Below are 11,365 nucleotides of genomic sequence, written 5' to 3'. Positions count from 1 at the left end.
GTCGTCGGCGGCGGGCGACGGCCGGAGCACGGCGCCGTAGTGGCGGGCCAGCTGGGCGTCGAGCGCCTGTCGGCCGCCGGTGGCGGCTGCGGCGGCCGGGTCGAAGGTGGGAGGTGTCGCCGGGTTGGTGTCGTCGTAGATGAGGTGGGATGACCACGGGTGGTAGCCAAAGGCCGGGAGGACCTTGCCGCCGTCGACGACGCCGTGGCCCTGGGCCTCGGCCGCCGCCGCGACGAGGTCCTGGTCCTGCGCGCGCGACGACATGACGGCCATGGCGCGCGCCCTCATGCCCCGGATGGCGGCCACCGAGGCCGGGGTGGTGGTCGGGTGGCAGTGGGCATCGTAGGCGCCGGCGTCCCAGGGGAACGGCTCCTGCGGGCTGCTGCTGCTGACGGCAACGGCTGGGGTGGGCGTCTTCTCGTGGCCGTGGCTGGTGCACATCTTGGGAAGCCGGCAGTGTTCGATCGGATGGGCGAGTCTGGACGAAGTCTGTCTGTTGGTTGCTAACGTTGGCGGGGATGGGTGGGTGATGTCACTCGTTTGCTGGAGCTACAGTGTTACAGTACCCTCCCCCGCTTTTGCAAGCCAACCGACGCACTGTATTGGAAGCCGCCACGTCCATCCCCGCTCATTGTCAACTGATAATCTTCAAGCGCAAGCCGTCGGATCTCCCTGGGCTCTTTTGTTCAGCCGTATAGTTGGCAGATAGCGACATTGAACCCCAAAGAAATGAGAGCAACAGGAATGGTGGTGCACCCCATCTCCCATCCTACCTGGGGAGCGACTTTGGCTTTGTCGCCGTCCATGTGTACAAAAGTAGGCGGATACCACCTATATACGAAGTTATGAAAGGGAGCCAGGACCGCACCAGAAACGTCGAGCCGATGTCTGTTCGCCGCAATCCCATCTCCGCGGGCTCTTTTCATATCTCGATCGGGCCACCAACGGAACGCCCGTGCTCAGCAGTGCTCAGCGGCGCTCATCAACTAGAAAGACTAAGGACAGACTCACTGCTCAGCTGCTGGCCAGCCCACGGCTAGGTCTTTCCGGCATCATCCTAGGACGGTCTAGAAACGGACGGGCCAGTTGGTATGTAGCAAGCACCGATCGATCCACCCAACCCAATCTCGCGCTGCGCCGCCGCCGCCGCTTACATAGGCACGTAGTGCAGCAAGCGGTTGCGTGCTTGGGCGCTTGTTTGGAGCCATCTAGAGCGGCCAACCAGTCGTCATGCCGGGCCTTTCGCCATCTCGGCACACCCTGCATCCAAGACCGCCCTCCTTGCACAACCCTGATGGAGAGCAATAGAGAGAAAGGGACTAAAGGGACTGCCTTCATGCCCACCGACCTGGATGGCCCCTGAGGGAGCGTTCAAGGGGGAACGGGCGGGAGCCGTGCAATTGCTCAGACCAGGTCGCAGCTCTGACTCGGCCGTACAAAGTACATGTGTGCGTACATGTATCAACCCTTAACCTTCTTTTCCTCCGCTAGCTTCCGTCCTTCACATGCCATCCCTGGTCTTGCGTGTTTCCCTGCGCGCTCTCTTTCTGGGGTGCAGTGCCGAAGAAAGGGCCCGGTCCGGCCGACTTGCCAGTCGCTGCACTGCACTGCACCGCGCCCCCGTCTCCCACATTCCAGGACACTGGGCTGCCCCCTTCCACCCCCGACGCCTCTGATCGAGCCGAGCGTTTCTGGCTGGGCGAGAAGGCGAGGCAGGAGAGAAGGCTTTTATTTCCGCCACGCTCTTGATCTCACCGCACATTCGCCGTCTGGAGAGTGGCCAGTCCACCTCCCTCCTCTGCTGCGCTGTCCACTTGATACGTTGCTTGGCTCGACGGCGCCAGCTACCCCTTTCATCACCCCCACCGGCGGCCGTCCATATCATCATCCCACGTTGGCAAGCAACCCTAGCAAGCACCGCCCTCAAGATCCCAAGGAACCTCTGGGGTGCCGGAAGGAGACCAAGAAAGGTGTGACAGGCGGGAAGGAGGGGAAGAGTTCCAGGGTGTCTGAGCCTCCCTGCGGCCTGCCTCGGCGGCGTCTCCAAAAATCCGGCACGCGGACACGAACACGCACAAACGAACCACCCGCTCGAGCACCCACCCCGCACACACCCAGCCCATCATGGGTTGGGCCTTGCTGAAGCCTTGGAACCTGGCCCTCGTCGCCGCCGCCGTCGTGCTGTCGGGGCCGCTGACCGTCGCCGCCATCTGCACGAGTTTCTTGTCCGCCACTCTGCTGGTCTTTCTCTCGGGGGCCATCCTCATCCACGCCGCCGTCGCGTCCGTGTGCCGCGTCTTCTTCTGGCCCCGCGCCTCCCCTCCACCCGCCCCGTCCGCGGCGGCACCCTCGGTCTCGACCCGCGGCGGCGGCGGCAGCCACGCCCGGTCGCTGAGCTCCGACGCCGCAGCCCCGCGCCAGCCGTCGCCTCTGCTCGTCATCCAGGGGAGCGGCCGATCCCGCGCCTCTCGGGGGAACAGCCTTAGCCAGCGCGTGACCCTGCCCGCCGCCAACAACGCCGACGGCAGTCCTAGCAGCACCCGGAGCAGCAGCTGCAGCGCGTCGAGCAGCGCGGGCTCCAGCTACGCCAACGGCTTTCCCTTCGGCGGGAGCGACAACGGCGGCAGCGCGAGCGGTCACAGACAGGGCATGTTCGGCTTCGGCGCGGGCCAGGCGTCGTCGGCGGGAGGGGCCGCCTCCAACAGGAGACGCCACTCCCTGATCCCGCCCGCCGGCGGCCCGCTCGACGGCAACGAGGGCGACACGGGCGACTTCTACGACGACTACGACGACGGCGACGAGGGGTCGGACGGCTACTGCTACTACCCAGACGAGATCGAGCATGGCGGCGGCGGCGGCGGCAGCTGGCCGAGCGACTTTGCGCCCCAGCTCTCGCTCCCCTCGCGCCTCTTCCACCAGGGCGGCGGCGGCGGCGGCGACGACGTGAACCCCAAGATACGGTTATTCCAGCAGCAACAACAGCAGCAGCAGTACCGCTACAACCACCCGCAGCAGCTGCAGCTGCTCACCATGCTGCGGAGCGGCGGCGGCCAGGCCCTGCCGATGTCGCCCAACAGCTCGCGCCGCAGGGCGTCCATCGGCGGCGTCCCCTCGCTCTTGCGTGCCGGCGGCGCGGGGGCCGGGTTCGGGGGCGGCAGCGCCCCCACGGCGGCCTACGCGACCAGCCGCAGCGGCTCATCAACTCCCTGGAAGAGGGCGAGACAGACATCTGAGTTTGGGCTGTAGGACGCTAGTGAGGGGGTCAGAAGCCGAGGAAGAAAAGACGGAAGACCTTGACGCTCGTATGTTACCATATCTATAGTATCGTTACTCCGAAGGGACAAGAAAGAGGAGAGAAAAAAACATGACGCACCTTCCTTTCCAACCACACACCATGTCATCATAATTGAAAGTCGACTATCACGCCCTGGGGATGTAAGTTCGAGGCGAGGCCGGCTGCGTGGACAGACATGCATTTTGCCAAACGGGTTATCTTTCTGCCCCAAGGGAGGATAAATGTCAAGGAGCCTTGAGTAAAGAATAGTTGGACATGCCACTTTCTAAGAAATCAGCGGTGCTTGCGATTTCACAGGACGTGCTGGACTGAGAGGATGCATCACAAACGCACCTTGCTTAGAAGGAACTTTGTTGATCTCATTATGAAGAAATTGTAGATTGGGTATTCGTCAAACTCCAAAAGAAATCTGGATCCAGCCATATCAAGCCCCTGAGAGCAGTTGCTGTTACACAGCGATCTTGGGCAAGTGACCAGCAAAAACACGAAAGGACCTGCCATATCGAACAGCCCATGAGACCCAACCACCAAGAAAACCCCTAACCCGAACGCCACCAGCGCCGCATACCATTCTGTAGTCCATTATGTCTTGGTACATGTGTTAATGAGAGTCAAAAGTACAGCCATGACGGCGATTTCCGCCGGGAATATGCCATCTCCACTCACCATTATCGTTCAAATCATATGCCGGTCAAAAACCGGACAAGGCTCGGCGGAGCGGCCCTTCCTTCTCACAGCGTCTGCCAAAAGTAGTTTGCGTAGAAGAACCTGGTGAACTTCTTGTCCATGTTGACAACGTGGACGTCCCCCTTGCGGTCGTTGCGGATGACGGCGCGGGTCCACTCGCCGCCGTCGGCCCCCTCACTGCCGCCACCGCCACCGCCCTCGCGCTCGAGCTCGATGCCGAGACCGCGGTAGACCTTGAGGCGGAGCAGGACCTCGTCCTCGACGGGGTCCGTGGCCGAGGCCTCACCCTCGACGCCCTGCAGCTCGAGCTCCTGCAGGCGCGCGGCCAGGTCGGCCGCCTGCGACGACAGCCGCTCCGTCTCGACCTCGAGGTCCGACGCCGCCTTGGCCGTGCGGAACTTTTGCGTGTCGAGCCGCGCCATCTCCGACGCGTGCGCCGCCGACGAGTGCTGCGACGTCAGCTCCGTGTGCTGCGACTGGAGCGTGTTGAGCTGGCGCGAGAGTTCTGTTTGTTTTTTGTGTGCAAGGTTTCTCCGTTAGAGCCCCTAGTCCGCCGGGTCTGGGGGGGTGGATGCCTCCCTCCGTGGCGCATCACATACTCTTGAGCGACGTCTCGGCCTCGCGCAGTCTGAGCTGTCGCGCCTCTTGGAGCATCGAGAGCGCGCCGCCGACGCGCGTGATGGCAGCTTTGTCGGGCTGGATGTTGAAGTTGTTGACCGTGGCGCGGATCAACTGCAAGTGGAACAACCGCAGGTCAGCAATGCGAACAGAGGCAGGGGCATTCTGGCGGTTTAACTTGCCAGCGCGGGGTCCTCCTCGAGAATCATCTTGTGGACTTTGTGGGATTTTGTGGTCTATCGCCAAAGTTCGTAGTGTGCACAGGTGGCCGCGGTCGTAAGTGTTCTCAATCCGATTTCTTGCAGTCAAACAGACAATTCTGGCGATAATCTTCACAACTCAAAAGTAAACACAGGCTAGCGTGTCGCCAGGACGACCCCCCCTGCTATCTTATCATACATGTGGGCAAATATCTCGCACGTCATTTGTTCCGCCACTCGGCCCACCGTTGTGGGGCTGGGCGGGACGGGAAAAGCTCATGAGTGCGGGCGCAGCATCCAAACCTCGGCCACAGGCACTATCCGTCGGGATTGTCGTGTGATACATCCATCTCAGTGTTGGCCAACGGACGCCGCCACAGCTACCACAATCACCGCTCGAACAGCCATATAAAACCCAAGCCTCGCGAGAGGCTTCAACCCACGCCGTCGTGTTACCCTTCTACTCCCAGCCAACAACTGCCCCTCGCGCCCTCCCCGCGCCACACGCAGCTGCCCACGATGGGGTCCAATCTTCCTTGTGAGCTGCCTCGAAAATCTCCGTCCTGCCCGTCCGGCGCAAACTGACCAGCCACGCGCGCACAGATGCCATCGATGCGGAAACGTATGTTTGTTCCAGAGCCCCCGACGCTCCATCTGAGCCCTTCTTGCGGCGACGGCCCGTGTACTGAAATTGCTGCGTTTGGCAGCCCGCTCAAGCCCGACGAGCTCCAGGTTCTACGGGCACAGTTCGAGAAGGAGGGGGACATGGTCGGAGTGCAGACCAAGTTCAATTACGCCTGGGTATGGCCATACACCTGTTCATTTTGTATTGTTTCCTTTAGCGTCTTGCAACGACCCCTCCAGTGGTTTGAACGAACGACGAAAAAAATCGAACCCCGCATACCATCACGGCTTCAGGCGGCGAAATGGCTAGCAGCTAACAAACGAAACTAACCTACAATTCATCTACAGGGTCTCGTCAAGTCTAACGCGCGGCCGGACCAGCAGAATGGAGTGATGCTGCTGTCAGAAATCTTCCGGACGTCTCCGGAGCGGCGACGAGAATGCCTCTACTACCTAGCGCTAGGCAACTACAAGCTGGGCAACTACGCGGATGCGAGGCGGTATAACGACCTCCTGCTAGACAAGGAGCCGACGAACCAGCAGGCAACGAACCTGCGTTCTCTCATCGACGACAAGGTGGCAAAGGAGGGTCTGTTGGGAGCTGCCATCATCGGTGGGGTTGCTGTTGCCGCTAGTGTCGTGGGCGGTATCCTCCTCAGGAATCTGGGCCGGAAGAGGTAGCCGCAGGATTCAGGTGGTTGGCTATCCGTGTGCATGAGGAGGTGGCCCAGTGCCAGGCTTTCTCTGGCTTCCAGCGCCAGCGCCCATCGGTGCGGAGGAGCATACGACGCCCCTCTTTCTCCTTGATGAGCGCTAATATGTATCAACAGCTCACTCTCCATCTAGCCCTGTAAGCCCGTAGCAGATGAGTACCTATATAATACCCCCTTCTTCTCGGAAGTCGCCGTCTTGACTTTTTTTTCGCCTGGATCAGCCTGCCATGTCGAGGCGCTGAAGCCACGATGCCATGATAATCATGTGGAGGATCTTAGCACTGCATGCGCTGCGCGGACAGCGTCATATACCCGAGAGCCCTACGTGACACCTAGGCTGTCCAACCCCTCTTGGGGCGCAGCGCGTACATGTATTCAATGCCCGCCTAAGCTGTGTGAGGTTGCATGTACGTCTAGGCCGCATCGGCGTTGTTCGGTAGATACCTAGATCTAATATCTACACCTATGTCAAAGCCACTGGGACTAAAAACAAATAGAATGGTCCGGTGTTCGCCTTCGTGAACCCAAACGCGCGATCGGCAGCACAGCTTCCGGGGTCTGAGAGCGTCCATAACAACACAGATGTGATGGGAACTGGGGGAATGAATGCCGCGTGCTCCCATGATGTGCTGGTGGCGTGGGCAGGGAGTAGCACGTCGGGTTGGATCGGATCCAGTCAAGTGTTGTGGTGTAGGTGTTTCAACGAACGTCGAGCGCAAAGCTGAAGACGGCCGGATTCTGGCACCTTCCAGGCCCCTTTTGATTGGCAATGCAATTAGGCTCCTGGATGCAAACCACGCTATTCCGGCAGCAGGTGCCTTGGTGCGTGCTTTGAGACCTGACACAGCACCCTGGACTGTCAAAATTGATGGCTGTGAGTGGGCCTGTGGGTAGGCCTGGCCTCTACCGTATTCCCGTTGTAGACCCCCTGTCGGTGACTGGACCTCCCTGCGGCGACGACATCATTGGGCGGGGCGGCGTCGTCTTCCCATGAGCTCCTCCCAAGCACCTTCCCCAGACCTCGCTCAACATCGCTCAACACGCCACACAGACGGGGCAGGACAGCGACAGCTGTTTGACTCGGGGGTATTTGCTGGCACCCAACCGGCCAACTTGCAACCTAGACCTGGCACCTGGGCCAGACGGTCAGCACTCGGCGCCCCGACGCGGGCACGCTCAAAAATCCGATCCCGGCGACTGTTTGATCGGGCCGTTTGTTCTTGCATTTCCTCCGTCCTTCTCCCCTCAAATCCAGCTCCCAGCCTGTGTATTCCTAGCTCGCCCAACCAGCCGCCAACCGCCTACGACCAGAATCGATAAGCCCACGCCACGCCGATACCAACCTAGACCGTCTCCCATCCGCCCGTCAACCGAGAGCTCAAGCTTGTCACAAAGCACTCGAGTCGCTAACTGGGTGCTGTCAACCTGGCTCCTCTTGTTTCTTTCTTTGAACCAGGCTCGGCCCCGAAGCAACGTGACGCTGCAGGAGCCCGCCTTGGACGCCTCCCAAGCATCGCGTCTCAGCCTGCCCTGGCCCGCCTCGTTTTATCCCCATCGTCGTTCGCCTGCTGGTGCAGGTCCCGAAAGTGCCGTTTGCGGCCTGACCTCTGAAGCGGCCCGGATCGCCACGCTCTGATAGCCCTTGGGGTTTATTGTCGCCCTAGCCCAGCTTGCGCGCCGACCGAGACTCGCTTCTTTTCGACGAACCCTGCCTCCTCATATACCACTCCATACTTGCATCTTTCCAAACGCCATCCGCCAGACTGGCTTTCCGCGCCTTCCGAGCCGTCGGCATCGCTGTCAGCCTGGGACTCGCTGCCCTTGCTGCTTACCAAAGCCAAGGCTCACAGAACCAGCACGAACGGAGCGGGAGCAACATGTCACACCTTTTCCGCGGTCCGCATTTGAATGCCTTTGCAGGCAGGGAGGTCGTCTTTTGTCATAACTGTAGGCACGAGTGGTACCATGAAATCAGCGGTCTTCAGTGCCCTCATTGCAGGTCTGGGGCCACCGAGATTGTGCGTCAAGATTTCTGCCTTTCTGCTGCCTGGTCCTTCCCATCTTGTACCTCCAATCGAACTCGGTCCTTGCGATGGCGAAATGCTAACATGACAATACCACCATCAGATATCAGATCGCGAGAATGACCCCCGCGATCTCCGGCAGCGGAATACGGACTCTGATGCGGACGAAAACGACCCAGAAAGGGAGTTTCGGCGGGCCGGCAACATGCTCTATAGTCGGATCACATACCGGAGCCCGCCCCGCCACGAGCCTGGATGGGAGTCTGGCCCGGTGCATCCGGCCGATCCCCATGCCATTGTGCACCGCTTCGCCGAGCTGGTCAGCGATCTCGACCAGGGAAGGCACGCGCCGGACGGCCCGGCCACTGCCCCTGGACCGCGCTTCGCCCGCGCGACGTTTCATAGGCCGAGTTTCGGTAACGGCCAGACCGGCTTCACCATCACCACACCCCATGTGCGCGTCGGCCGTGACTCCAACCGCCCGCCGCAAGATGTTGCCAGCGATTTCGCCATGTATGTATAGTGTTGCTTCGACCGAGCATCGCACTCACTCCCCTCGATTCGTTCATTGCCGGTACGCTTGGCCGTCTGATACTAACGAGTCGCCATGCAGGCTTTTCGAAACCATAATGGGCAACATCACGCCCCAGGCCGGCAATAGCCCGTTTGGCAGTGCAAACAACGCCAACAACGCCAACAACGCCAACAACGCCAGTGCCGCCGATGGCGCCGGTGCAGGTGCCGATAATGACACGGCCCGCGGCGGCGGACAGCACCATCCCCCCCATGGATTCCCATTGCAGTTCCACCAAATAATAAGTGCTTTGTTCGGACCTCCTGGCAATTCGAACTGGGGTGATGTGGTGACATCGCAGCAGGAGCTGGACCGGATAATCTCCAATCTCATGGAAGCCAATCCGCAGTCCAACGCGGCTCCGCCGGCCTCGCAGACAGCGCTAGACAAGCTGGAGCGCAAGAAGCTGGATACGACTATGGTCGGCACCGGTGAGAAGGCCGAGTGCACAATCTGTATTGATGAGCTGCATCACGGCGACGAGGTCACGGTCCTGCCGTGCAAGCATTGGTTCCACGGCGACTGCGTGGTGCTCTGGCTCAAGGAACACAACACGTGCCCCATCTGCCGCGCCCCCATCGAGGAAAAGCGGCAGCCGGCTTCGTCGCCCGAGGGACTAGGCGGCGGCTGGCGCAACTCTACCGGTGGCTCCATGCACATGCCTTCGCTCTTTGGCCCTCCTATGCGTTCAAACACGGCAGGAGAGTCGTCGGCATCGGCATCGGCATCGGCGTCGGCATCAGCGTCAGCATCGACCCCACCGCAACCGACGACGTCGGACTTTTCATCGACACGCCAAGCGGCCGATGGCAGCTCCTCTAACAACAGGCGCCGCCTGGTGCGCACGCCCTCGGAGAATGAGCATCGGCTGAATGTCATTCGCAGCGCCACTTTCACCATGGGCAACATGCCAGGCGATATCAGCAGCAACAATAGTAACAGCCGGGGCACTCCGCCATTGGGAGGGTATCGCCGAAACTCGCTCTCGCCGCCCAGCGCCGGATCACAGCAGCAACAGCGGCAGCAGCAACAGGGGACAGCCGCAGCGGGCGCTCGTAGTAGGGACCGAAGCCCGCCTGAGGGGTCCTTCTGGTCCTTCGGATCTGCATCGGCGGACCAGGAACGGAACCGGGACAGAGACAGGGACCGCACATCGGGCCTATTTGGCGACCGTTCCAACCGACACAGCCATCGTTCCGGCAGCGGCAGCGGCAATAACGGCGAGGGCGATAGTGGCAGCGGCAACAGTGGCGGCAACAGTGGCGGCGCTCCCAGATTCAGCAGTTGGTGGAGTAGACTCGGTGGATCTGGCTCGTCGTCTGGCAATGGCAACAACGATGGTCGGAGGCATTGAGTGCCATCCGAGGCAGACAAGCAGCCGACCCAAGGTTTGGCTTCAAAGTCCCCATCATTTTTCTTGTCAGCCTTGTTCTTTCCTGGCCTTTCTCCGCCTCGACAACAAGGGCGGACGGTGTCATTGTGGGAAGCGGTTACTACAGTGCGTCGTGGATCAAGACGATTGCGTTTGTTTATTCGTTTGTTTGTTCGTTTGGGGTTCAGGGTCCGGGTACAGCAATGACGGGCTTTCCAGTTAGATTTTGCCATTCTTTTGGGGAGACGATTCAGGGCAAATAAGTTCAAATGGGCCACACGGAAGTCACCCAATGGACAGGATTTTCAGCACAGCCATCTGTGAGGTCTGTGAGATGTGTGAGATCTGTGAGCCCGGGAGCAACTGTCGGCAACACCAGACCTTGTCGCCGCAGGGGCATCCCCTACCGAGATGGCCTCTATTCCGGGGTCGAGCAAGGATGGGAGGAGGAGGCAGCATCCCGGGCAAGGTGCACAGCAAGTAAAAGTCTACTCTTGCGCGTCTGCTACAGCTTTGGGCAGTGGCGCATAGCTACATTGGTGTGTGGGTAACTGTAGCTGGCAAGCAACACAGGCGGGGGCGGGGGCGGGGGATGGAGGTGGCGTCAATCGCCCGCAAACACGCCTACCCGGGTTGGTGCAGACAATCTTGGTACAGACAGCAATCCCCATGCTAGCCAGATTTAGGTTCCGCAAGCTTGGCTACTAGTCTGCCACTCACTCCCCAGCGCCAGCAGCAAAACAATCAACTGCGACCGAGCACATTGACCGAGCGCATCGACCAACCTTTGCTTGATGAGCCAATCCTTCGATCAATTTGCCCTTTGCTGTACTGTGTGCTAGGTAGTCATTTTGTCCTGCCTCCGTTTCGTTTATTTTTTTTCTCTTAGTTTTATTATTATTTATTAGTCCTCCTCCGTTTCCGTTTTTGTGTTTTAGTCGGGGCCAAACTCTCTTTTTTTTTTTCCCTCGCCCAAGGTGTTTTGGGGTTTTAATCTCCCTCACACTGGAGCTTCCTCTCCTCTCCATTCCTGTAGCCGCCTGTCGGACTCCATTGCCGAGCCAGCTCTCTGAACATTGATAGATCCGCCCCATCACGGGGGGAACCGAACCCGGCGCACCCCCATGGCTCAATTGCCTCTCCTGGGCCCTGCTCGAATTCCGTGAATCCGGGGAAGCCAGTTTCATTTCCCTCTTATTCCCACCGCTAGAATCGCGGCACGAGGGCCAAAGCGGGCGATCCATTATTCCCAACGGCA

At 60.1% G+C, this 11,365-nt stretch overlaps 5 protein-coding genes across 5 annotated transcripts in view; 3 read left to right on the top strand and 2 right to left on the bottom strand.

Moving 5' to 3' along the window:
* Positions 1 to 571, bottom strand: part of GGTG_04130 (hypothetical protein) — a gene marked incomplete at its 3' end in the record, with an annotated part of 1,874 nt that extends 1,303 nt beyond the window's left edge. Inside the window, exon 1 of the mRNA XM_009221922.1 lies at positions 31 to 571. Coding sequence (XP_009220186.1) covers positions 31 to 441 — 411 coding nt within the window. The 5' untranslated portion in view covers positions 442 to 571. The remainder of the gene's footprint in view (positions 1 to 30) is intronic.
* A 17-nt stretch (positions 572 to 588) lies between these two features.
* GGTG_04129 (hypothetical protein) lies at positions 589 to 3,451 on the top strand. Its single transcript, XM_009221921.1, has one exon. It carries the CDS (start codon positions 2,125 to 2,127, stop codon positions 3,244 to 3,246), a length of 1,122 nt encoding a protein of 373 aa, XP_009220185.1. The 5' UTR covers positions 589 to 2,124; the 3' UTR covers positions 3,247 to 3,451.
* A 177-nt stretch (positions 3,452 to 3,628) lies between these two features.
* Positions 3,629 to 4,974, bottom strand: GGTG_04128 (kinetochore protein SPC24). Its single transcript, XM_009221920.1, has 4 exons — positions 4,783 to 4,974; positions 4,582 to 4,714; positions 3,962 to 4,487; positions 3,629 to 3,883 (listed from the first exon to the last, which is right to left on the bottom strand). The coding sequence occupies exons 1-3, from the start codon at positions 4,807 to 4,809 to the stop codon at positions 4,027 to 4,029; spliced, it is 621 nt and encodes a 206-aa protein (XP_009220184.1). The 5' UTR covers positions 4,810 to 4,974; the 3' UTR covers positions 3,629 to 3,883; positions 3,962 to 4,026.
* Positions 4,975 to 5,068: 94 nt separating this feature from the next.
* Positions 5,069 to 6,324, top strand: GGTG_04127 (mitochondria fission 1 protein). The gene is made up of 4 exons (XM_009221919.1): positions 5,069 to 5,338; positions 5,404 to 5,422; positions 5,508 to 5,601; positions 5,773 to 6,324. The coding sequence occupies exons 1-4, from the start codon at positions 5,320 to 5,322 to the stop codon at positions 6,103 to 6,105; spliced, it is 465 nt and encodes a 154-aa protein (XP_009220183.1). The 5' UTR covers positions 5,069 to 5,319; the 3' UTR covers positions 6,106 to 6,324.
* A 777-nt stretch (positions 6,325 to 7,101) lies between these two features.
* Positions 7,102 to 10,373, top strand: GGTG_04126 (hypothetical protein). Its single transcript, XM_009221918.1, has 3 exons — positions 7,102 to 8,155; positions 8,265 to 8,674; positions 8,775 to 10,373. Exons 1-3 carry the CDS (start codon positions 8,015 to 8,017, stop codon positions 10,087 to 10,089), a joined length of 1,866 nt encoding a protein of 621 aa, XP_009220182.1. The 5' UTR covers positions 7,102 to 8,014; the 3' UTR covers positions 10,090 to 10,373.
* The last annotated feature ends 992 nt before the right edge of the window (positions 10,374 to 11,365 follow it).

This window comes from Gaeumannomyces tritici, assembly GCF_000145635.1.
Source record: "Gaeumannomyces tritici R3-111a-1 unplaced genomic scaffold supercont2.2, whole genome shotgun sequence".
Taxonomy (NCBI): Eukaryota; Fungi; Ascomycota; class Sordariomycetes; order Magnaporthales; family Magnaporthaceae; genus Gaeumannomyces; species Gaeumannomyces tritici.
Note: the sequence above shows the minus strand (reverse complement) of the source record. Positions and strands in the feature narration are given on the sequence as shown.